This window comes from Amphiura filiformis, chromosome 15 (assembly GCF_039555335.1).
Source record: "Amphiura filiformis chromosome 15, Afil_fr2py, whole genome shotgun sequence".
Taxonomy (NCBI): Eukaryota; Metazoa; Echinodermata; class Ophiuroidea; order Amphilepidida; family Amphiuridae; genus Amphiura; species Amphiura filiformis.
Window position 1 is genome coordinate 8,107,680 of NC_092642.1, and position 24,497 is coordinate 8,132,176.

The 24,497-nt window shown below is 39.6% G+C and overlaps 1 protein-coding gene across 1 annotated transcript in view; it reads left to right on the plus strand.

Annotated features, from left to right (window-relative positions):
* Positions 1-15,966: 15,966 nt before the first annotated feature.
* The window catches only part of LOC140171199 (sorting nexin-27-like), a 153,747-nt gene continuing 145,216 nt past the window's right edge, over positions 15,967-24,497 (plus strand). Inside the window, 1 exon segment of the mRNA XM_072194412.1 lies at positions 15,967-16,234. Within this exon segment, the coding sequence (XP_072050513.1) occupies positions 15,981-16,234 (254 nt within the window). The 5' untranslated portion in view covers positions 15,967-15,980.

The following is a 24,497-nucleotide window of genomic DNA, read 5'->3' on the forward strand; positions in this document are numbered from 1 at the left end:
GAATTGAGTTTTCAACCGCTTAGAAATCACGGGATGGGGTAAAAATGTCAAATTTGCAACATTGGCGATCTATGTGCAAAAGAATATATATTACAGCTCAAGGATTATCCCATAACCATGTCCAATTTCATTGCTCTATCTATTGCAGGGGAAAAAATTAGAAGAGATTTCCGAGAGGCGTTTTTGCACGTTGGGAAGCGTAATGGTGATGTGCCCCCTGAAGATCAAATTAAAATTTCAAACGTTGCGATATTTTGTTTTGGTTTATAATTTTAAATTCGTGTGTTTTTTTGTTCTATCAGCAAAATAGATATATAGCTGAAATAAAATGCAGGCCTATGTTGTCTGCCCCCTGCGCGAGATAGAGTGATATTTTCGAATCGAATTAGGTTTACTGGTGCTATATCTACTGAGAATCAAATTAAAATTCCAAGTGTTGCGACATTTTGTTGTGGTTTAATTTTAAATTCATGTGTTTTCTTTCTTATCTACTGAAGATAGTTGAAATAAAATGCAGGCCTACGTTGTCATTTTTGTCTCCTGAACGAGATGGAGTGATATGTTAGAATTGGGCCTGCTGGTGCTATAAATATCTACTGAAGATCCAAATAAAATTTAAAGCAGTGAAGACTTGCTTTAAACATGTTTATTTAGTGCTTGCTTTTAAAATGTTTATTTTTTACCACCATACTGGAAATTTCTTTGTCTTCAGTAGATAGCACCACTAACCATGCTAACAGGGTTCAACAATAATAAGCTACCGTATCTCTTTGAGACAAAATGACAACATGCATTTAGTTTGAGTTATCTTCAGTAGATAGTAAAAACACGTGAATTCAACACAATTATTATTCCTAGAAAAGAAAATATCGCAACACTTAGAAATTTTGATTTGATCTTGAATAGATAGCGCCACTATCACAATTCTAAAAACATCAACTTATTTCGTTCAAGAGATAAGCGTAACAAAATGCATTAAATTTAAGCTATCTTCGGTAGATAGCAAATGCGCATGAATTCTTTATAACGGGAAAAACTCATTTTAAAACACGTTTCATGAGCAGAAATATTTTGATTGAAATAAACAAAATACAGTCTTACGCAACTTTTGATTAGTAATACTATGACTGGGAAAAAGTCAGTTTGTGAATAAAGGTTTTTCAGTATTAACTTGTTTCTCATGCACTTCGACAACGCACGTATTATTCATCCATGGTTTTGCTATTCTACTGAAGATGATTGACAGATCGAATGTCGCGCGGGATTGCGTAAAAACGCGATAATTTGATACTGCACGCGTTATGCGCGCATCCGTTACGCTTATGACGTTCTCGTACTCCGTTTCAAAAATAATGTCACAACACTCTGCAGACCTAACTGCTTGAATATTTTAACTTAATCTTCAGTAGATAGCACTAGGCCTACTGGAGACCCAAATTACACCATCAATTTAATTTAAGCTATCGTCAGATGTAATAGTTGTAATAATAAAAACACGAATTTACCATAACTTTAAATTAAATGAAAATGTGGCGAGACATGCCGTAATTTGCTCGATTCTGGTGCCGGTGTCTATAGAGCTCCTGCATTGATTTACATGGGTAATATCAAAATTGAAATATCTCAAGAACCCAATACCGCATGACGCTGAAACAAACTTTGAAATAAAGCTTTTGCATTTCTTTATCTGTTTCATGTCAGTTGGTGTTTGTTGCATTCGTGTGGTTTTGCTATCAACTGCAGATAGCTCAAATTTAAATGCCCGTTGGTTGTCGTTTTTGTCTGCTGAACGAGATAAAGCGATATTTTATAGAATCATTTTACTGGTATGCTATCGTCTGAAGGGGGCACACCACCATAAGATTCCGCGGTGAAAAAGTGCAACCCGTAAATAGTCCCTGTAAAACGTAGAAATTGAGTTTATTTCTTTAATTTTTCAGCCAATATGAGTCTGAGATACCTTTCTTTGATGCAATATTAAACCTGGGATGGTTTTGAAGAAATTATGAGCAGAAAAAATGATTTTAAATCTGTCCTGGCGGACTAATCGCGCAAATCATGTATCGATGTAAAATCCCAAGAATTGAGTTTTCAACCGCTTAGAAATCACGGGATGGGGTAAAATGTCAAATTTGCAACATTGGCGATCTATGTGCAAAAGAATATATATTACAGCTCAAGGATTATCCCATAACCATGTCCAATTTCATTGCTCTATCTATTGCAGGGGGAAAAATTAGAAGAGATTTCCGAGAGGCGTTTTTGCACGTTGGGAAGCGTAATGGTGATGTGCCACCTGAAGATCAAATTAAAATTTTAAACGTTGCGATATTTTGTTTTGGTTTATAATTTTAAATTCGTGTGTTTTTTGTTCTATCAGCAAAATAGATATATAGCTGAAATAAAATGCAGGCCTATGTTGTCATTTTTGCCCCCTGCGCGAGATAGAGTGATATTTTCGAATCGAATTAGGTTTACTGGTGCTATATCTACTGAGAATCAAATTAAAATTCCAAGTGTTGCGACATTTTGTTGTGGTTTAATTTTAAATTCATGTGTTTTCTTTCTTATCTACTGAAGATAGTTGAAATAAAATGCAGGCCTACGTTGTCATTTTTGTCTCCTGAACGAGATGGAGTGATATGTTAGAATTGGGCCTGCTGGTGCTATAAATATCTACTGAAGATCCAAATAAAATTTAAAGCAGTGAAGACTTGCTTTAAACATGTTTATTTAGTGCTTGCTTTTAAAATGTTTATTTTTTACCACCATACTGGAAATTTCTTTGTCTTCAGTAGATAGCACCACTAACCATGCTAACAGGGTTCAACAATAATAAGCTACCGTATCTCTTTGAGACAAAATGACAACATGCATTTAGTTTGAGTTATCTTCAGTAGATAGTAAAAACACGTGAATTCAACACAATTATTATTCCTAGAAAAGAAAATATCGCAACACTTAGAAATTTTGATTTGATCTTGAATAGATAGCGCCACTATCACAATTCTAAAAACATCAACTTATTTCGTTCAAGAGATAAGCGTAACAAAATGCATTAAATTTAAGCTATCTTCGGTAGATAGCAAATGCGCATGAATTCTTTATAACGGGAAAACTCATTTTAAAACACGTTTCATGAGCAGAAATATTTTGATTGAAATAAACAAAATACAGTCTTACGCAACTTTTGATTAGTAATACTATGACTGGGAAAAAGTCAGTTTGTGAATAAAGGTTTTCAGTATTAACTTGTTTCTCATGCACTTCGACAACGCACGTATTATTCATCCATGGTTTTGCTATTCTACTGAAGATGATTGACAGATCGAATGTCGCGCGGGATTGCGTAAAAACGCGATAATTTGATACTGCACGCGTTATGCGCGCATCCGTTACGCTTATGACGTTCTCGTACTCCGTTTCAAAAATAATGTCACAACACTCTGCAGACCTAACTGCTTGAATATTTTAACTTAATCTTCAGTAGATAGCACTAGGCCTACTGGAGACCCAAATTACACCATCAATTTAATTTAAGCTATCGTCAGATGTAATAGTTGTAATAATAAAAACACGAATTTACCATAACTTTAAATTAAATGAAAATGTGGCGAGACATGCCGTAATTTGCTCGATTCTGGTGCCGGTGTCTATAGAGCTCCTGCATTGATTTACATGGGTAATATCAAAATTGAAATATCTCAAGAACCCAATACCGCATGACGCTGAAACAAACTTTGAAATAAAGCTTTTGCATTTCTTTATCTGTTTCATGTCAGTTGGTGTTTGTTGCATTCGTGTGGTTTTGCTATCAACTGCAGATAGCTCAAATTTAAATGCCCGTTGGTTGTCGTTTTTGTCTGCTGAACGAGATAAAGCGATATTTTATAGAATCATTTTACTGGTATGCTATCGTCGGAAGGGGGCAAACCATCAAAAGATTCCGCGGTGAAAAAGTGCAACCCGTAAATAGTCCCTGTAAAACGTAGAAATTGAGTTTATTTCTTTAATTTTTCAGCCAATATGAGTCTGAGATACCTTTCTTTGATGCAATATTAAACCTGGGATGGTTTTGAAGAAATTATGAGCAGAAAGAATGATTTTAAATCTGTCCTGGCGGACTAATCGCGCAAATCATGTATCGATGTAAAATCCCAAGAATTGAGTTTTCAACCGCTTAGAAATCACGGGATGGGGTAAAAATGTCAAATTTGCAACATTGGCGATCTATGTGCAAAAGAATATATATGCTCACCACCAGGTTGATGATCCTGTTAGGCAGATTAGGGGTGCATGGTTATATATACTGACATTTTCTGATTGATTGATTTGATGATAACACCAACCTTTGATGATGACACCAACCTTTGATGATGACACCAACCTTTGATGATGACACCAACCTTTGATGATGACACCAACCTTTGATGATGACACCAAGCTTTGATGATGACACCAACCTTTGATGATGACGCCAACCATTGATGATGACACCAACCATTGATGATGATACAAACCAGTCCATTGTAGGCGGATTGCGGACTGAAGTATAATCAGAGGCAGAGACACTCGGTGCCTCCTGGTTGCTTGTCGTACAACCAGGCTGGTTGCCTGTTCTGCAACCGTGCCTCGCCTGGTTGCTTGTTGTGCGACCAGGTTTGGTTGCTTGTATTGCAACCATGGTTACCTGGTTGCTTGTTGGACTGCAACCTGGTTGGTTGCTTGTTGTGCAGCCAATGCTTCACTTAGTTGACACTACCAATTTTGTGGCCATATGTTATTGTAGTTTCTTGAAATTTGAGTTGTAGTTTCATGAAACTGGGTAGAAATGACTTCTACAGACATCTTCCAATCATATGAACCAGGAATTTTTGTGCTGATACAAACCGCGAAAGCCAGGTGACCGCCTAGTTTATACGTGATATTTGGTAATCAATTTCAACCAAATTCTTATTTTGAATGGATCCTGATACTAAAAATCAAGGGTTCCAAGTATGTAAAAATACAAATGGCACAGCTTCTTCCTTCCGTCTTAGTCCTGATTATTATTTTGCTCACCACCAGGTTGATGATCCTGTTAGGCAGATTAGGGGTGCATGGTTATATATACTGACATTTTCTGATTGATTGATTTGATGATGACACCAACCTTTGATGATGACACCAACCTTTGATGATGACACCAACCTTTGATGATGACACCAAGCTTTGATGATGACACCAACCTTTGATGATGACGCCAACCATTGATGATGACACCAACCATTGATGATGATACCAACCAGTCCATTGTAGGCGGATTGCGGACTGAAGTATAATCAGAGGAAGAGACACTCCGTGCCTCCTGGTTGCTTGTCGTGCAACCAGGCTGGTTGCTTGTTCTGCAACCGTGCCTCGCCTGGTTGCTTGTTGTGCGACCAGGTTTGGTTGCTTGTATTGCAACCATGGTTACCTGGTTGCTTGTTGGACTGCAACCTGGTTGGTTGCTTGTTGTGCAGCCAATGCTTCACTTAGTTGACACTACCAATTTTGTGGCCATATGTTATTGTAGTTTCTTGAAATTTGAGTTGTAGTTTCATGAAACTGGGTAGAAATGACTTCTACAGACATCTTCCAATCATATGAACCAGGAATTTTTGTGCTGATACAAACCGCGAATGCCAGGTGACCGCCTAGTTTATACGTGATATTTGGCAATCAATTTCAACCAAATTCTTATTTTGAATGGATCCTGATACTAAAAATCAAGGGTTCCAAGTATGTAAAAATACAAATGGCACAGCTTCTTCCTTCCGTCTTAGTCCTGATTATTATTTTGCTCACCACCAGGTTGATGATCCTGTTAGGCAGATTAGGGGTGCATGGTTATATATACTGACATTTTCTGATTGATTGATTTGATGATGACACCAACCTTTGATGATGACACCAACCTTTGATGATGACACCAACCTTTGATGATGACACCAAGCTTTGATGATGACACCAACCTTTGATGATGACGCCAACCATTGATGATGACACCAACCATTGATGATGATACCAACCAGTCCATTGTAGGCGGATTGCGGACTGAAGTATAATCAGAGGAAGAGACACTCGGTGCCTCCTGGTTGCTTGTCGTGCAACCAGGCTGGTTGCTTGTTCTGCAACCGTGCCTCGCCTGGGTGCTTGTTGTGCAACCAGGTTTGGTTGCTTGTATTGCAACCATGGTTACCTGGTTGCTTGTTGGACTGCAACCTGGTTGGTTGCTTGTTGTGCAGCCAATGCTTCACTTAGTTGACACCACCAATTTTGTGGCCATATGTTATTGTAGTTTCTTGAAATTTGAGTTGTAGTTTCATGAAACTGGGTAGAAATGACTTCTACAGACATCTTCCAATCATATGAACCAGGAATTTTTGTGCTGATACAAACCGCGAAAGCCAGGTGACCGCCTAGTTTATACGTGATATTTGGCAATCAATTTCAACCAAATTCTTATTTTGAATGGATCCTGATACTAAAATCAAGGGTTCCAAGTATGTAAAAATACAAATGGCACAGCTTCTTCCTTCCGTCTTAGTCCTGATTATTATTTTGCTCATCACCAGGTTGATGATCCTGTTAGGCAGATTAGGGGTGCATGGTTATATATACTGACATTTTCTGATTGATTGATTTGATGATGACACCAACCTTTGATGATGACACCAACCTTTGATGATGACACCAACCTTTGATGATGACACCAGCCTTTGATGATGACACCAAGCTTTGATGATGACACCAACCTTTGATGATGACGCCAACCATTGATGATGACACCAACCATTGATGATGATACCAACCAGTCCATTGTAGGCGGATTGCGGACTGAAGTATAATCAGAGGCAGAGACACTCGGTGCCTCCTGGTTGCTTGTCGTGCAACCAGGCTGGTTGCTTGTTCTGCAACCGTGCCTCGCCTGGTTGCTTGTTGTGCGACCAGGTTTGGTTGCTTGTATTGCAACCATGGTTACCTGGTTGCTTGTTGGACTGCAACCTGGTTGGTTGCTTGTTGTGCAGCTAATGCTTCACTTAGTTGACACCACCAATTTTGTGGCCATATGTTATTGTAGGTTCTTGAAATTTGAGTTGTAGTTTCATGAAACTGGGTAGAAATGACTTCTACAGACATCTTCCAATCATATGAACCAGGAATTTTTGTGCTGATACAAACCGCGAAAGCCAGGTGACCGCCTAGTTTATACGTGATATTTGGCAATCAATTTCAACCAAATTCTTATTTTGAATGGATCCTGATACTAAAAATCAAGGGTTCCAAGTATGTAAAAATACAAATGGCACAGCTTCTTCCTTCTGTCTTAGTCCTGATTATTATTTTGCTCACCACCAGGTTGATGATCCTGTTAGGCAGATTAGGGGTGCATGGTTATATATACTGACATTTTCTGATTGATTGATTTGATGATGACACCAACCTTTGATGATGACACCAACCTTTGATGATGACACCAACCTTTGATGATGACACCAATCTTTGATGATGACACTAACCTTTGATGATGACGCCAACCATTGATGATGACACCAACCATTGATGATGATACCAACCAGTCCATTGTAGGCGGATTGCGGACTGAAGTATAATCAGAGGCAGAGACACTCGGTGCCTCCTGGTTGCTTGTCGTGCAACCAGGCTGGTTGCTTGTTCTGCAACCGTGCCTCGCCTGGTTGCTTGTTGTGCAACCAGGTTTGGTTGCTTGTATTGCAACCATGGTTACCTGGTTGCTTGTTGGACTGCAACCTGGTTGGTTGCTTGTTGTGCAGCTAATGCTTCACTTAGTTGACACCACCAATTTTGTGGCCATATGTTATTGTAGTTTCTTGAAATTTGAGTTGTAGTTTCATGAAACTGGGTAGAAATGACTTCTACAGACATCTTCCAATCATATGAACCAGGAATTTTTGTGCTGATACAAACCGCGAATGCCAGGTGACCGCCTAGTTTATACGTGATATTTGGCAATCAATTTCAACCAAATTCTTATTTTGAATGGATCCTGATACTAAAAATCAAGGGTTCCAAGTATGTAAAAATACAAATGGCACAGCTTCTTCCTTCCGTTTTAGTCCTGATTATTATTTTGCTCACCACCAGGTTGATGATCCTGTTAGGCAGATTAGGGGTGCATGGTTATATATACTGACATTTTCTGATTGATTGATTTGATGATGACACCAACCTTTGATGATGACACCAACCTTTGATGATGACACCAAGCTTTGATGATGACACCAACCTTTGATGATGACGCCAGCCATTGATGATGACACCAACCATTGATGATGATACCAACCAGTCCATTGTAGGCGGATTGCGGACTGAAGTATAATCAGAGGCAGAGACACTCGGTGCCTCCTGGTTGCTTGTCGTGCAACCAGGCTGGTTGCTTGTTCTGCAACCGTGCCTCGCCTGGATGCTTGTTGTGCGACCAGGTTTGGTTGCTTGTATTGCAACCATGGTTACCTGGTTGCTTGTTGGACTGCAACCTGGTTGGTTGCTTGTTGTGCAGCTAATGCTTCACTTAGTTGACACCACCAATTTTGTGGCCATATGTTATTGTAGTTTCTTGAAATTTGAGTTGTAGTTTCATGAAACTGGGTAGAAATGATTTCTACAGACATCTTCCAATCATATGAACCAGGAATTTTGTGCTGATACAAACCGCGAAAGCCAGGTGACCGCCTAGTTTATACGTGATATTTGGCAATCAATTTCAACCAAATTCTTATTTTGAATGGATCCTGATACTAAAAATCAAGGGTTCCAAGTATGTAAAAATACAAATGGCACAGCTTCTTCCTTCCGTCTTAGTCCTGATTATTATTTTGCTCACCACCAGGTTGATGATCCTGTTAGGCAGATTAGGGGTGCATGGTTATATATACTGACATTTTCTGATTGATTGATTTGATGATGACACCAACCTTTGATGATGACACCAACCTTTGATGATGACACCAACCTTTGATGATGACACCAAGCTTTGATGATGACACCAACCTTTGATGATGACGCCAACCATTGATGATGACACCAACCATTGATGATGATACCAACCAGTCCATTGTAGGCGGATTGCGGACTGAAGTATAATCAGAGGAAGAGACACTCGGTGCCTCCTGGTTGCTTGTCGTGCAACCAGGCTGGTTGCTTGTTCTGCACCCGTGCCTCGCCTGGGTGCTTGTTGTGCAACCAGGTTTGGTTGCTTGTATTGCAACCATGGTTACCTGGTTGCTTGTTGGACTGCAACCTGGTTGGTTGCTTGTTGTGCAGCCAATGCTTCACTTAGTTGACACCACCAATTTTGTGGCCATATGTTATTGTAGTTTCTTTAAATTTGAGTTGTAGTTTCATGAAACTGGGTAGAAATGACTTCTACAGACATCTTCCAATCATATGAACCAGGAATTTTTGTGCTGATACAAACCGCGAAAGCCAGGTGACCGCCTAGTTTATACGTGATATTTGGCAATCAATTTCAACCAAATTCTTATTTTGAATGGATCCTGATACTAAAAATCAAGGGTTCCAAGTATGTAAAAATACAAATGGCACAGCTTCTTCCTTCCGTCTTAGTCCTGATTATTATTTTGCTCATCACCAGGTTGATGATCCTGTTAGGCAGATTAGGGGTGCATGGTTATATACATACTGACATTTTCTGATTGATTGATTTGATGATGACACCAACCTTTGATGATGACACCAACCTTTGATGATGACACCAACCTTTGATGATGACACCAGCCTTTGATGATGACACCAAGCTTTGATGATGACACCAACCTTTGATGATGACGCCAACCATTGATGATGACACCAACCATTGATGATGATACCAACCAGTCCATTGTAGGCGGATTGCGGACTGAAGTATAATCAGAGGCAGAGACACTCGGTGCCTCCTGGTTGCTTGTCGTGCAACCAGGCTGGTTGCTTGTTCTGCAACCGTGCCTCGCCTGGTTGCTTGTTGTGCGACCAGGTTTGGTTGCTTGTATTGCAACCATGGTTACCTGGTTGCTTGTTGGACTGCAACCTGGTTGGTTGCTTGTTGTGCAGCTAATGCTTCACTTAGTTGACACCACCAATTTTGTGGCCATATGTTATTGTAGGTTCTTGAAATTTGAGTTGTAGTTTCATGAAACTGGGTAGAAATGACTTCTACAGACATCTTCCAATCATATGAACCAGGAATTTTTGTGCTGATACAAACCGCGAAAGCCAGGTGACCGCCTAGTTTATACGTGATATTTGGCAATCAATTTCAACCAAATTCTTATTTTGAATGGATCCTGATACTAAAAATCAAGGGTTCCAAGTATGTAAAAATACAAATGGCACAGCTTCTTCCTTCTGTCTTAGTCCTGATTATTATTTTGCTCACCACCAGGTTGATGATCCTGTTAGGCAGATTAGGGGTGCATGGTTATATATACTGACATTTTCTGATTGATTGATTTGATGATGACACCAACCTTTGATGATGACACCAACCTTTGATGATGACACCAACCTTTGATGATGACACCAATCTTTGATGATGACACTAACCTTTGATGATGACGCCAACCATTGATGATGACACCAACCATTGATGATGATACCAACCAGTCCATTGTAGGCGGATTGCGGACTGAAGTATAATCAGAGGCAGAGACACTCGGTGCCTCCTGGTTGCTTGTCGTGCAACCAGGCTGGTTGCTTGTTCTGCAACCGTGCCTCGCCTGGTTGCTTGTTGTGCAACCAGGTTTGGTTGCTTGTATTGCAACCATGGTTACCTGGTTGCTTGTTGGACTGCAACCTGGTTGGTTGCTTGTTGTGCAGCTAATGCTTCACTTAGTTGACACCACCAATTTTGTGGCCATATGTTATTGTAGTTTCTTGAAATTTGAGTTGTAGTTTCATGAAACTGGGTAGAAATGACTTCTACAGACATCTTCCAATCATATGAACCAGGAATTTTTGTGCTGATACAAACCGCGAATGCCAGGTGACCGCCTAGTTTATACGTGATATTTGGCAATCAATTTCAACCAAATTCTTATTTTGAATGGATCCTGATACTAAAAATCAAGGGTTCCAAGTATGTAAAAATACAAATGGCACAGCTTCTTCCTTCCGTCTTAGTCCTGATTATTATTTTGCTCACCACCAGGTTGATGATCCTGTTAGGCAGATTAGGGGTGCATGGTTATATATACTGACATTTTCTGATTGATTGATTTGATGATGACACCAACCTTTGATGATGACACCAACCTTTGATGATGACACCAAGCTTTGATGATGACACCAACCTTTGATGATGACGCCAGCCATTGATGATGACACCAACCATTGATGATGATACCAACCAGTCCATTGTAGGCGGATTGCGGACTGAAGTATAATCAGAGGCAGAGACACTCGGTGCCTCCTGGTTGCTTGTCGTGCAACCAGGCTGGTTGCTTGTTCTGCAACCGTGCCTCGCCTGGATGCTTGTTGTGCGACCAGGTTTGGTTGCTTGTATTGCAACCATGGTTACCTGGTTGCTTGTTGGACTGCAACCTGGTTGGTTGCTTGTTGTGCAGCTAATGCTTCACTTAGTTGACACCACCAATTTTGTGGCCATATGTTATTGTAGTTTCTTGAAATTTGAGTTGTAGTTTCATGAAACTGGGTAGAAATGATTTCTACAGACATCTTCCAATCATATGAACCAGGAATTTTTGTGCTGATACAAACCGCGAAAGCCAGGTGACCGCCTAGTTTATACGTGATATTTGGCAATCAATTTCAACCAAATTCTTATTTTGAATGGATCCTGATACTAAAAATCAAGGGTTCCAAGTATGTAAAAATACAAATGGCACAGCTTCTTCCTTCCGTCTTAGTCCTGATTATTATTTTGCTCACCACCAGGTTGATGATCCTGTTAGGCAGATTAGGGGTGCATGGTTATATATACTGACATTTTCTGATTGATTGATTTGATGATGACACCAACCTTTGATGATGACACCAACCTTTGATGATGACACCAACCTTTGATGATGACACCAAGCTTTGATGATGACACCAACCTTTGATGATGACGCCAACCATTGATGATGACACCAACCATTGATGATGATACCAACCAGTCCATTGTAGGCGGATTGCGGACTGAAGTATAATCAGAGGAAGAGACACTCGGTGCCTCCTGGTTGCTTGTCGTGCAACCAGGCTGGTTGCTTGTTCTGCAACCGTGCCTCGCCTGGGTGCTTGTTGTGCAACCAGGTTGGGTTGCTTGTGTTGCAACCATGGTTACCTGGTTGCTTGTTGGACTGCAACCTGGTTGGTTGCTTGTTGTGCAGCCAATGCTTCACTTAGTTGACACCACCAATTTTGTGGCCATATGTTATTGTAGTTTCTTGAAATTTGAGTTGTAGTTTCATGAAACTGGGTAGAAATGACTTCTACAGACATCTTCCAATCATATGAACCAGGAATTTTTTTTCTGATACAAACCGCGAAAGCCAGGTGACCGCCTAGTTTATACGTGATATTTGGCAATCAATTTCAACCAAATTCTTATTTGAATGGATCCTGATACTAAAAATCAAGGGTTCCAAGTATGTAAAAATACAAATGGCACAGCTTCTTCCTTCCGTCTTAGTCCTGATTATTATTTTGCTCATCACCAGGTTGATGATCCTGTTAGGCAGATTAGGGGTGCATGGTTATATATACTGACATTTTCTGATTGATTGATTTGATGATGACACCAACCTTTGATGATGACACCAACCTTTGATGATGACACCAACCTTTGATGATGACACCAGCCTTTGATGATGACACCAAGCTTTGATGATGACACCAACCTTTGATGATGACGCCAACCATTGATGATGACACCAACCATTGATGATGATACCAACCAGTCCATTGTAGGCGGATTGCGGACTGAAGTATAATCAGAGGCAGAGACACTCGGTGCCTCCTGGTTGCTTGTCGTGCAACCAGGCTGGTTGCTTGTTCTGCAACCGTGCCTCGCCTGGTTGCTTGTTGTGCGACCAGGTTTGGTTGCTTGTATTGCAACCATGGTTACCTGGTTGCTTGTTGGACTGCAACCTGGTTGGTTGCTTGTTGTGCAGCTAATGCTTCACTTAGTTGACACCACCAATTTTGTGGCCATATGTTATTGTAGGTTCTTGAAATTTGAGTTGTAGTTTCATGAAACTGGGTAGAAATGACTTCTACAGACATCTTCCAATCATATGAACCAGGAATTTTTGTGCTGATACAAACCGCGAAAGCCAGGTGACCGCCTAGTTTATACGTGATATTTGGCAATCAATTTCAACCAAATTCTTATTTTGAATGGATCCTGATACTAAAAATCAAGGGTTCCAAGTATGTAAAAATACAAATGGCACAGCTTCTTCCTTCTGTCTTAGTCCTGATTATTATTTTGCTCACCACCAGGTTGATGATCCTGTTAGGCAGATTAGGGGTGCATGGTTATATATACTGACATTTTCTGATTGATTGATTTGATGATGACACCAACCTTTGATGATGACACCAACCTTTGATGATGACACCAACCTTTGATGATGACACCAATCTTTGATGATGACACTAACCTTTGATGATGACGCCAACCATTGATGATGACACCAACCATTGATGATGATACCAACCAGTCCATTGTAGGCGGATTGCGGACTGAAGTATAATCAGAGGCAGAGACACTCGGTGCCTCCTGGTTGCTTGTCGTGCAACCAGGCTGGTTGCTTGTTCTGCAACCGTGCCTCGCCTGGTTGCTTGTTGTGCAACCAGGTTTGGTTGCTTGTATTGCAACCATGGTTACCTGGTTGCTTGTTGGACTGCAACCTGGTTGGTTGCTTGTTGTGCAGCTAATGCTTCACTTAGTTGACACCACCAATTTTGTGGCCATATGTTATTGTAGTTTCTTGAAATTTGAGTTGTAGTTTCATGAAACTGGGTAGAAATGACTTCTACAGACATCTTCCAATCATATGAACCAGGAATTTTTGTGCTGATACAAACCGCGAAAGCCAGGTGACCGCCTAGTTTATACGTGATATTTGGCAATCAATTTCAACCAAATTCTTATTTTGAATGGATCCTGATACTAAAAATTAAGGGTTCCAAGTATGTAAAAATACAAATGGCACAGCTTCTTCCTTCCGTCTTAGTCCTGATTATTATTTTGCTCACCACCAGGTTGATGATCCTGTTAGGCAGATTAGGGGTGCATGGTTATATATAGGGCTACTGACATTTTCTGATTGATTGATTTGATGATGACACCAACCTTTGATGATGACACCAACCTTTGATGATGGCACCAACCTTTGATGATGACACGAACCTTTGATGATGACACGAACCTTTGATGATGACACGAACCTTTGATGATGACATCAACCTTTGATGATGACACCAACCTTTGATGATGACACCAACCTTTGATGATGACACCAAGCTTTGATGATGACGCCAACCTTTGATGATGACGCCAACCATTGATGATGACACCAACCATTGATGATGATACCAACCAGTCCATTGTAGGCGGATTGCGGACTGAAGTATAATATTAGGCCTATATGGTACGTAGGCCTAACTTCAAAATTAGAAATCACTTTCATTGCACATCCAACATGTCCAAAGATCAGCATAAATTCAAGCAAAATTTGAGGAAGAAAACACAAAATCTAGTGATTATTTTAAGACAACTTTGGTAATGATGCGGGGAAGAGGCCCCAGGGAGGACATTTAAGAATTGTGCGCCCCCCCACTTTGCATTTGAAAAAGTGGGGTGTCCCCTGTTCCCCACTCAGTTGGTTTGCAATGATAATTGAACCTTCCCATTGTTTTTAGGTTTATTTTAATTAAAGTTTAGAGGGAGGCGGTCCGGGGAGGCGGTCTCTCGCACTGCACAAGTTCAGAAGATAAACCGGTGCTGCGTGCAAAACCACATACCTTTGCAAAATATGATATTTTGCATATGCAAAATTACATACTTTCCAAAAGTATGTAGTTTTGCATATGCAAAACTACATACTTCGGCAAAATATGTAGTTTTGCATATGCAAAATATCATACTTTACGGTCACTATGAAAAAATACAAGTTTTGCTGGGAAACCCCGTGCAGTTCGTGTTTGTGAATAAGGGCGCCTGTCACAATGATTGGTAACTTATATTTTAAAAGGCAAAATATAGCGGACTGTGTATGTAACAAATGAATTAGCAATATCTGTATCTGTCTCCACAATCCTAGTATTAGGCTACATATAATATAAATTATTCTTTGAAAGTAGAGAATATTAGAACAGTGACCGTATATGGATCCATTCTGCCCCTCAAGCGGCCGATACCGAACAAGACATAGGGCCTACACGGCCTTGACCTGTGGTTGTTTAAATTCTGAGGATTTGCATGCTGGTCAGGTAGAAGATAAATAACAGAGTGACCTTCAGCTTCTCCGTGTTTGGTCAGACCTACCGTATAGGCGTAGGCTGCATGGGGTGTATCCTGCATAAATTAGTGTTCTTGTTCAAACCTGAGACTAGTATACCTCAGGTTCAAACACATGTTTCACACTTACGTGTACGCTGCATGACTGTATGTTTCTGTTTTCATGGATGATTATCCTAATGTCTAATAAATGATGAGGGACATTAATTTGGTGGTATGCACCCTTACAACACACATCGCGCGGTGTTTCTTTATGCAAAATAAAAGTTATGCAAAACATCATACTTTGTTAGTAGGCCTATGTAGATATGAATGCTATACCGGAGAAGAAAACACATGATTATGCCGCAGGATTTACCTACCTGGCTGCAAATTCAACTACTTTGTCGCCCTCAATAGCTCAAACCTGACCAGGAACTCTGAAGTGTCACGTGACCCCCATGTGAAAAACGTAAACATGGCGGACAGTGGACAGCGGACGAACTCGGATGGCTCGCCTGGGTTTGAGAAAGGGAATAAACCCCGGGGAGTGACAATTACCAAAAGTGAAACCGGCTTTGGATTTAATGTCAGAGGACAAGTTAGTGAAGGAGGACAGCTGAAAGCTATAAATGGTGAGCTGTATGCGCCATTGCAACATGTCAGTGCTGTGTTGGAGGGAGGGGCGGCTGAGAAAGCCGGTATCATGAAGGGAGACCGTATTCTTGAAGTGTAAGTTGCCTGTACTTATAATGAATATGTGTGCATACTTCCGGGGTCAAATTTGCCTTGCAAAGTGTCAAATGTTAATTTTTAATGATGTGTAGTGGATTGTATGTAGGAATTAAGTGCTGTCAAAGACGTTTTGAACCATTGATTTGAGTGTCAATTCATTGGAAACAGTTTTTACTTCTTATTTTAAATGAAAGCAATGGAAAGTGTGTGTAAAGTCTTATTCAGATTTCATTTGACAGCTAAACCATCGCGTATACGCGCGCGACATCAAGCGTGTGCATTGGACCTTGTGCAAATAATATGCGCTGGACGGCTAGCAGTACGCTTAATTTGTCAAAGGGAATCTGAATAAGACTTTAGCTGTCAGTGTCAGTCATTCAAACCTGACAATGACATCTTTCCTGTCATGCAGTAGTAATTACTAGGTATCCCAGGCAAACCTTAGTTAACACATTTGCTAGTCAGCGAAATTCGCCGAGACCGGGCCCAAACACAATGCATATTTACATAGAAATTTGATTTTTTTTTTTAAATAGGTCGGTGAAGGAAACCTACATAAATATGTTTTCTATACTTCACTTGACCCAAATATATGATTTTTATGGTGATAATCAAGTCGCACATGGAATTTTAGAGGATTTTGATAGCAGTTCCATTAAAAAAAGCTGCTATCGCCATGACTAAGATCTAGAAACACCCCTAAATGCCGTTTTGGGGAATTTTGTTAGCAGAATCTTTTTGATGAAAGTCAATCTTTGACAAGATGTAACTTTGTTACGGAAAGTGCTATGACAAAAATGTTTTCAGTTTTGGCTTTCTTTACTCAAGGGCTTTAATTTGATTTACAAAATGATGCAGTTTGATGGCAAATTTGAATTCACATACATACATAGTCAGCCAGGCCCGTGACGCAGGATTTTTTTTGGGGGTGCTGATTTTGAAAAAGTGGACTTTTTTGCCAAAGGGGCGATTTTGTGAAAAGTGGACTTTTCCCCCAAATTTTGACCTTTTTGACCAAAAAACGTAAAAACCGATTTTTTATACTCGCTCGCTCATAAATTCTTAAATTTTGGGACTTTTGTATACTTTTGCAAATTTGGGGAGGTGCGGTCGCACCCACCGCACCCCCCCTGCGTACGGGCCTGTAGTCAGCCAAATTCGCCTAGACCGGGGCCCAAACACAATATACTGTATACATATTTACATAGAAATTAAAAGAACAGCTAGGTCAAGGAAACCTACATAAATATATTAGCTATACTTCACTTGACCCAAATCTATACTTCACTTGACCCAAATCTATGATTTTTATGGTGACGGGACACTCGCACATAGAATTTTAGAGGGATTTGGATAGCAATTCCATATATAGAAAAGCTGCTATCATCATGAGACTAAGATCTAGAAACACCACCAAAATGCTGTTTTGTTTAGGGGGCCTATAGCTGAATCTTTTTGATGAAAGTCAATCTTTGACAAGATGTAACTTTGTTACGGAAAGTGTTATGACAAAAAGGTTTTCAGTTTTGACTTTCTTTACTCAAGAGCTTTAATTTGATTTATAAAATGATGCAGTTTGATGGCAAATTTGAATTCACCTTTCATACCTACATACATGACATATAAACACATGACATAGCACCTGTAAAATGTTGGAACTCCCGGTCGGAGCCTGGAGTTTCAATTATTGGAACTATTATTTTAGTCTCAGATTCAAACAATGCAATGAAAACAGGTAATTCTTGGCATTGCTGAAACATGTATGGGTCCACCCCTGGTCCCACGCAACCATTCATGCAACAGTACATGTGTTGGCTGTGAAGTGATTTGCCTGTTCAATTTCAAAGCATGTGTCATCACATTGACTGTACATAATGTACAATGTACATCATACATGTACCAAACACAGCCCCTTTTAAATCGTTCACACTTTGGGTAAACATAGTGAGAAATATCCCACCGTCTATGACATTACCATATTTAATATCATATATATGGTTATCTATCAGGCTAGCATGGCTAGGGCCAGTTGTAGTAACTACAAATTTCGAACGTTTGAGGACTTGTTCTCAAGTTGTAGCAGGTGCCATAGTGTGTGTTGTTTTCATTTTAAATGTCGTTTTCATTTTAAATGTCGCAGCCGGGAGTTTCAATTGGAACTGGGCTAGGGCGGTAGGAACTAAAGGCTATTGAAATGAAATGATTAGTTTCCCGTCACATTTTTTTTCAGTGAAATATGAGGTCATGATTTCATTATTCATTATTGTCGAAACTTTCATTCACATGGCTATGAAAGACCATCTCAAAACAGTTCTTAATGCTCATCATTACAGACATTTTGCAACAGATTGAGAAAAGATTTGAATTTGTTTTTATTAAAATTTAAAATTATTAAATTTTTGTAATCACTAGAAACTTGATGAGGTAATCCTTAAATTTCTATTATTTACCACATCCTCTACCCCTACATTTCTACAACTAAGAAAAACTGTGCTAATTATGATCAGCAGGGGATGTCAGACATTTTGAGCGTTTCAATTTTGATTATTTGATTATTTCCATCTCAATTTTCAGATAATTGACTTTTTTAATGAAAATAATGAAAAATCAGTTTTGGTCAAACTGAAAAGGTGATGCGGGCGGGTGAGTGAGTGAGTGTGACGGGAAACTTACATAGGCCTAATGTGTAGGCCCCTGTAGGCCCCTACATAGTACATAGTACATTGATGCAGCTTGCTAAACAGTGCGTCCAACAATAGAAAATCGCATGCTGGACGCGCTTTAGCGGGAGCCTTGCATTTCAACATAAATCACATAAAGTCACATTAACCCCAGACGGAGACAATGAAACGCAAGGAACCATGAATTTTTGGTCTACTTATTGGCCATCAGGATAGACAATAATTTATTTCATATAAATTTGCAAAGATTCCAGCCATTACATCATTAAAAGCAAAGGGTTTGTACACAACCCTGAATCAACAAGGATGCCTGGGATTCCAAGATGAGAGCAAAACAGCTCGACCCAATTTTGTTCGACAGTAAACCCAACTGAGGAATCTGAACCCCAAGGCAAATCCAAAAGGAAAATCAGAAAGATGGGATTCCAAGATAAAAGTAAAATTACTCAACCCAATTTCTGTTCAACAGTAATTACCCTACTGGAGAATCCGAATCCCAATCAAGCACAATCAAAAGGTGAACTCCAGAATAAGAGTAAAATTACTCCACCCAATTTCTATTCTACAGCAAGCGGTGCTGAGGAACGTGGTGCTCACACAAACCCAACAAAGGGGAATTTATAATGGCTGGAATTTTTCAATCAATTAATTTTCATTCTGTGATTAGTGCATACAAACAGTTGCTCGAAGGTTGGCACCTTGGAGATTCCTCGAGGTAATCCTACCTGGAAGAAATACAAAGACTGAAAGAATGAATGTGAAAGAATATTAATAATGGATATAGGTATACAAGTGCATATAATTGGACGATGTAAGCTAAAATAAAACAAACATCTCCATTTTTCTTAAATATTTGACTTGTTTTTATGGATTAATTAATATTAAACAGACTTGTAAAATCCTGGTTGAAGTGTCTTTCTTCTGTGTGGATTCCTTTCTATCTGTTAATTTTTTCTAGAAGACAAGGCTTTTGCATTATTAAAGATGCTATAAGCTGATGCTAAATCCTTTGCTGCAGCTATAAGCATTATGATAAATTTTAATATTATTCCATTAAAAACTGACCGAACATGTCAGGAGCTTATAAATTAATTTCCACTTGTTGTGTGCAAAAGTTCATTTAAATGTATTTATAGCGCTTAGTCAGCATGCCCAACGCATGCTATATCATGCAACACAAAATTTTTCTTGTTTTCCTCATTCATGTAAGGAAGACAGCACCTGTTTTTATAAACAGACTATGATTTTTCTTGAATAGCTGCACTTGCTTAAATTATTTTATTAAACCCAATAAGCTCCCCTTAAATTGGGAGTGGTGGGTGGGAGTAAAAATTTTCCGTCTATCCTGACTGGAATCCAATAATGCAATGAATTAAATCGCCGAATATGACGACCTAGCGCAATTGAGAGAGCCGCTCTGATTGGTCAAAGCACGAAAGCGTCATAGAGCCATGGAAACCCCATGAAAAATCTGACCCGGAAATGATCACGACCTAGCGATATGAAAGAGCAGCTCTGATAGGCCAAAGCCCAATAGCGCCAAAATTCATGAAAACCCGGGAAAAAATGACCCGATGACCGGAAATGTTCAAGCATGGGGTCAAAGTTGTTTTCTTACTGTTTCACGTTAGAAAACTTTATTTTGGACATTGGACAAATGGCACAATATTCCTAGAGGTCACATAGCGTGTCATACAAGTGACAGCCTGTGCATATGTAGACTCATTTTTCACTTGCTTAAAGTTTGTATATATGTAAGGCGGAAATCATTCGGCTTTTGTTACTGCGCGCGTCAATAAAGTCCCCAACTCACGCTCGCGTAAATTTACATAAAAAGCGTATGCATGCACAACTAGCGTAAGCATTGCGCCCAACTGTGTGCATGCCATTCTATACCAATACACAGTGTTATGCGTCTTATTTTTTCCCGCATAATATAAACCGAACAAACTTTAGCGAGAGTGGTTCGAACAAACTTTAGCGAGAGTGGTTCAAGCATACCAGATGTGTCCATGTAGCATGCAGAGTGAAAGGCCTGTGCATGTAATTCTGGACTTCAGGTCATGTGTGTGTGTTTATCCTGGAGCTTTACAAGCATGCTAAATTTTTCAGATTGGCCAAGAATTTATGTAATATATCAATATGGTGGCCTTTTTATAGTAAGGTAAATTGCAGTTTGTAAGATCCACAGGTTGCAGTTTTTACTGGTACTGTAATAAGTCTTTGCCAGCTGTTACAGAGCTACATGATCAGATGATGTCAACACTTTAGCAGCTCAAATGCTCATCCCCTCTGAGTAGATGTGGCAGAAAGGGGAGGTCATGTTGATACATTTTATGGTCATCTATCACAACATGGTGTGACTGATGAGATTTTAAAATACATAAATCATTGCACATGTCATCACTATATTCTCTCTAACCCATAAATGCCCCAATCATTTTGCAACCAAACTCCATAAATGCTGTCTAAATACCATACACAGAACATACGATTGCCAATTTCACAAATGTGTGTGGCCATTGTCATCAGCAGTACGGTATAAAATATTCTTTGTGGAGCACCGCAGTACTAATAGAGGGCACTAGCAATGTTTTAATGGGAATTAATTTTGTAGAAATCAGGGGTGGTAAATTACAGAGAATACCTAAATCTGTATGTGCTGCACGAAGATCCCAATGAGAACAGGAAAAAAACTGTTTGACCGTCCATAGATCCCTTACTAGGGTAGGGTTGGTTGGTTTTTTTTTTTTAATTATTGAAAGGTCATAGCCAAAACATGTTTGCCCAATTAACTTTTAACAAATAGCCCAAATACGTATGATTTGAAATCAGGGCTCAAATTTGGCGCAGGTCCGGCGGCCATTACCACCTGAAAACCCAGCGGACCTGTTGTACATTGTCCTAACTAGCCTGTGTTACATGTAGAGAGTGCTAATTATATGTCTAATATGAAAGTGGCAAGTGACACAGTTTTGAAATAAATCCTATCTGGAACATACTAATTTTATGTTGTGTCTGAAACCAGACTTCATCATTCAATTGACCCGCTGGGCTGGTCATGTGACACTTTGAGACTTAAAATGTCACATGACCAGCCCAGCGGAGTTTGAGACGACTAGGGATCTTCTTGATGGCCCAGTTGTGTCCCAGTTCCCTTTTCTTATTCAGTGACGGCTGGTCTACTCTCTCCCAGATGGCTTCCTTGATGCTTTCCTGTGCCACTGCTCCTCATTATCAAGAATCACTGCATCGTCGGTATCAATATTATGACCCTTGTCTTTAAGGTGACGGTACATGGCAGAGTTCTGAGCCTCGTTTGAACTGGGCCTCTTGTGTTGATTGATTCTTGCTTTCAAGGCTTTGTTTTTTTTTCACCAAATAGGCTGTAGGCAGCAAGTGCAATATCTCGGAACTGACCAGTACAGTGTATAGTAATGTGACTCGGTTGAGTGATGACACATCAGAGGTCTTCAAATTCCACTATGTTTTCATCGCAAAATATGCTAATTAATTTGGTAGCTCATTTGCATAAATCAAATCTTGTGAGGATGATTTCTTGGAACTGGTAAGGCGTATAAAACGCTAGCGAAAACCTGATAGAACAAGGCATATGGAACTCTTCCTCACCTGGAAGGTGCCACTATCTCAGAGATTCCTCTCCTGGGTTTGTCTCTTTTACTCGCCATGCTCTCTCGTGATTCTCTCTTAATTAATCATTGTTTTTAAAGTTCTATTATACTTTTTTTTTTAATTTTTTGCCTTTGGTAAAATGACATTGGGAGTAAAACATGCTGTACATAACAAAGCATTAAATGGACCTCTTCACTCATATTTTTGCTACAGCTTCAAGTGTAATCACCCTGGTTAAATTGATGCACATCAATTAAGGCGAAGGCATTGCAGCCAACACTTTGCGCACAAGCTGAGAAGTGGGAAATTCTTTTACGGCTTTGCAGACACAATTTTGGACAGACAATTTTATGAAAATATCCCTAGTGCATGTCCCATGTACATGTATAAGGTACTATCCTTTTCACAAACATTTCTATCACAGTTCCTATGTTGCTCTTCATCTAGAGCTGTTGACATTTGGGTGCATATCTAATGCTGCAATGCACAGTACGATGTGGCAGGCCTCAAATTAAAGGAACATTTGGCAATTTTAAGCCTAACATATAACTTGTCTATACTCATTTTAACCCTAACATGCCTGAAAGCCACAACATGGCTGCTTTCCCTGCTCTTTGCCTAGTGATATCTGCTAAAGATGCACCAATCTACCCCTTATCTGATTCCGATACCAAAAATAACATGTCCTACACGCCTTGATAGATTATTGCTAGAATCGGTGATCATCAAGTGTGAGTGATGCAAATAGTTTAAAAAAAGGACAACCAAACTGAAGTAACCGGTAAAATATGATGTATTAGCGGTTTGCTAATTGCTGTTGTGAAACTCCTTAACATTTCCGGTAAATTACAACGTGCTAGCTAAGTACTGTCTAGCCTAAATACCGATTTTGCAAGAAAATGATTTTAAAGAGGTTCACTAGATCATCAAATGACGGGATTTTCTTCAATCCTGATTCAGAACCGATCTGAATGAAATCAATTTTGATCGGCCCCATACAAGATGCAATCTTCCAATTCTCCTCAAGGGTACATAACACAAAATAGCTTTCCATAGACTTTGCGTGCAAAATAGGGGTCATGTTTTAGGCCATACATCGAGTTACGTCTTACTTTGAAATATATATATTTGATATCATCTTAATCAGAACAAAATTCTGCATAACATATCTGAAAATGACACAACATTTTAGGTCTACTTTTTGAGAAAATTAGCGCTATATAAAAAGGCCAGATTTTCCTGTGTTTACGTCCGACTGCTAACCATGTTTTGACCTTGTGTGTTCATGCGCTCATCATCGTAAACAACACTCGAATTTTTGCATTTTGCATTAGTAGAGCTCACGTTCACAAGTTCTAGTAAAACACAATTTTCAACACTAAAATGGTTAATATTGCACCGATTTTGCACAACTTGTATGCAAAGTTGGGACTGTAGGGATAGGCGTGCCGCGTAATAAACTTTTGCCGGAAACCGCTTCACAGATGGATTTAGTGATATGAACCCTCAAAATTGAGATTGGAACCATGTTGAAGTATGGGTGACATGACTGGGTATGCCATCTAGAGTAGTCGGAGGAAGAGGACCTGTTTTTTTAGTTACTAGACCATCTGTTCATATCAGACACTGATCATTTAGTGGACTTTTTTCATGAGTGATCTCTGAGTCTGAGTGGATGGTTTAACTTGTCTTGAGTAAAATAGTGTAATTAGACTACTATAAAATACCCCTTTCTCAGTGGCGTATCATGGCTGCTCCTACCCCGGGGGCTACCGAAAATGTTAATTTTGCCATCTCCTGCAGCAACAGCCCGAAATTGTTGACCCAATTTTTTTCCAGCCAGGATGGCACTCCAGAATCTAAAAAGTGGAGGGGGGGTAGGATCAAAAAATGTTTTCACCAATTTTTTTTGTATATATTAAAGAATTATAGGTGTTACCCCCCCC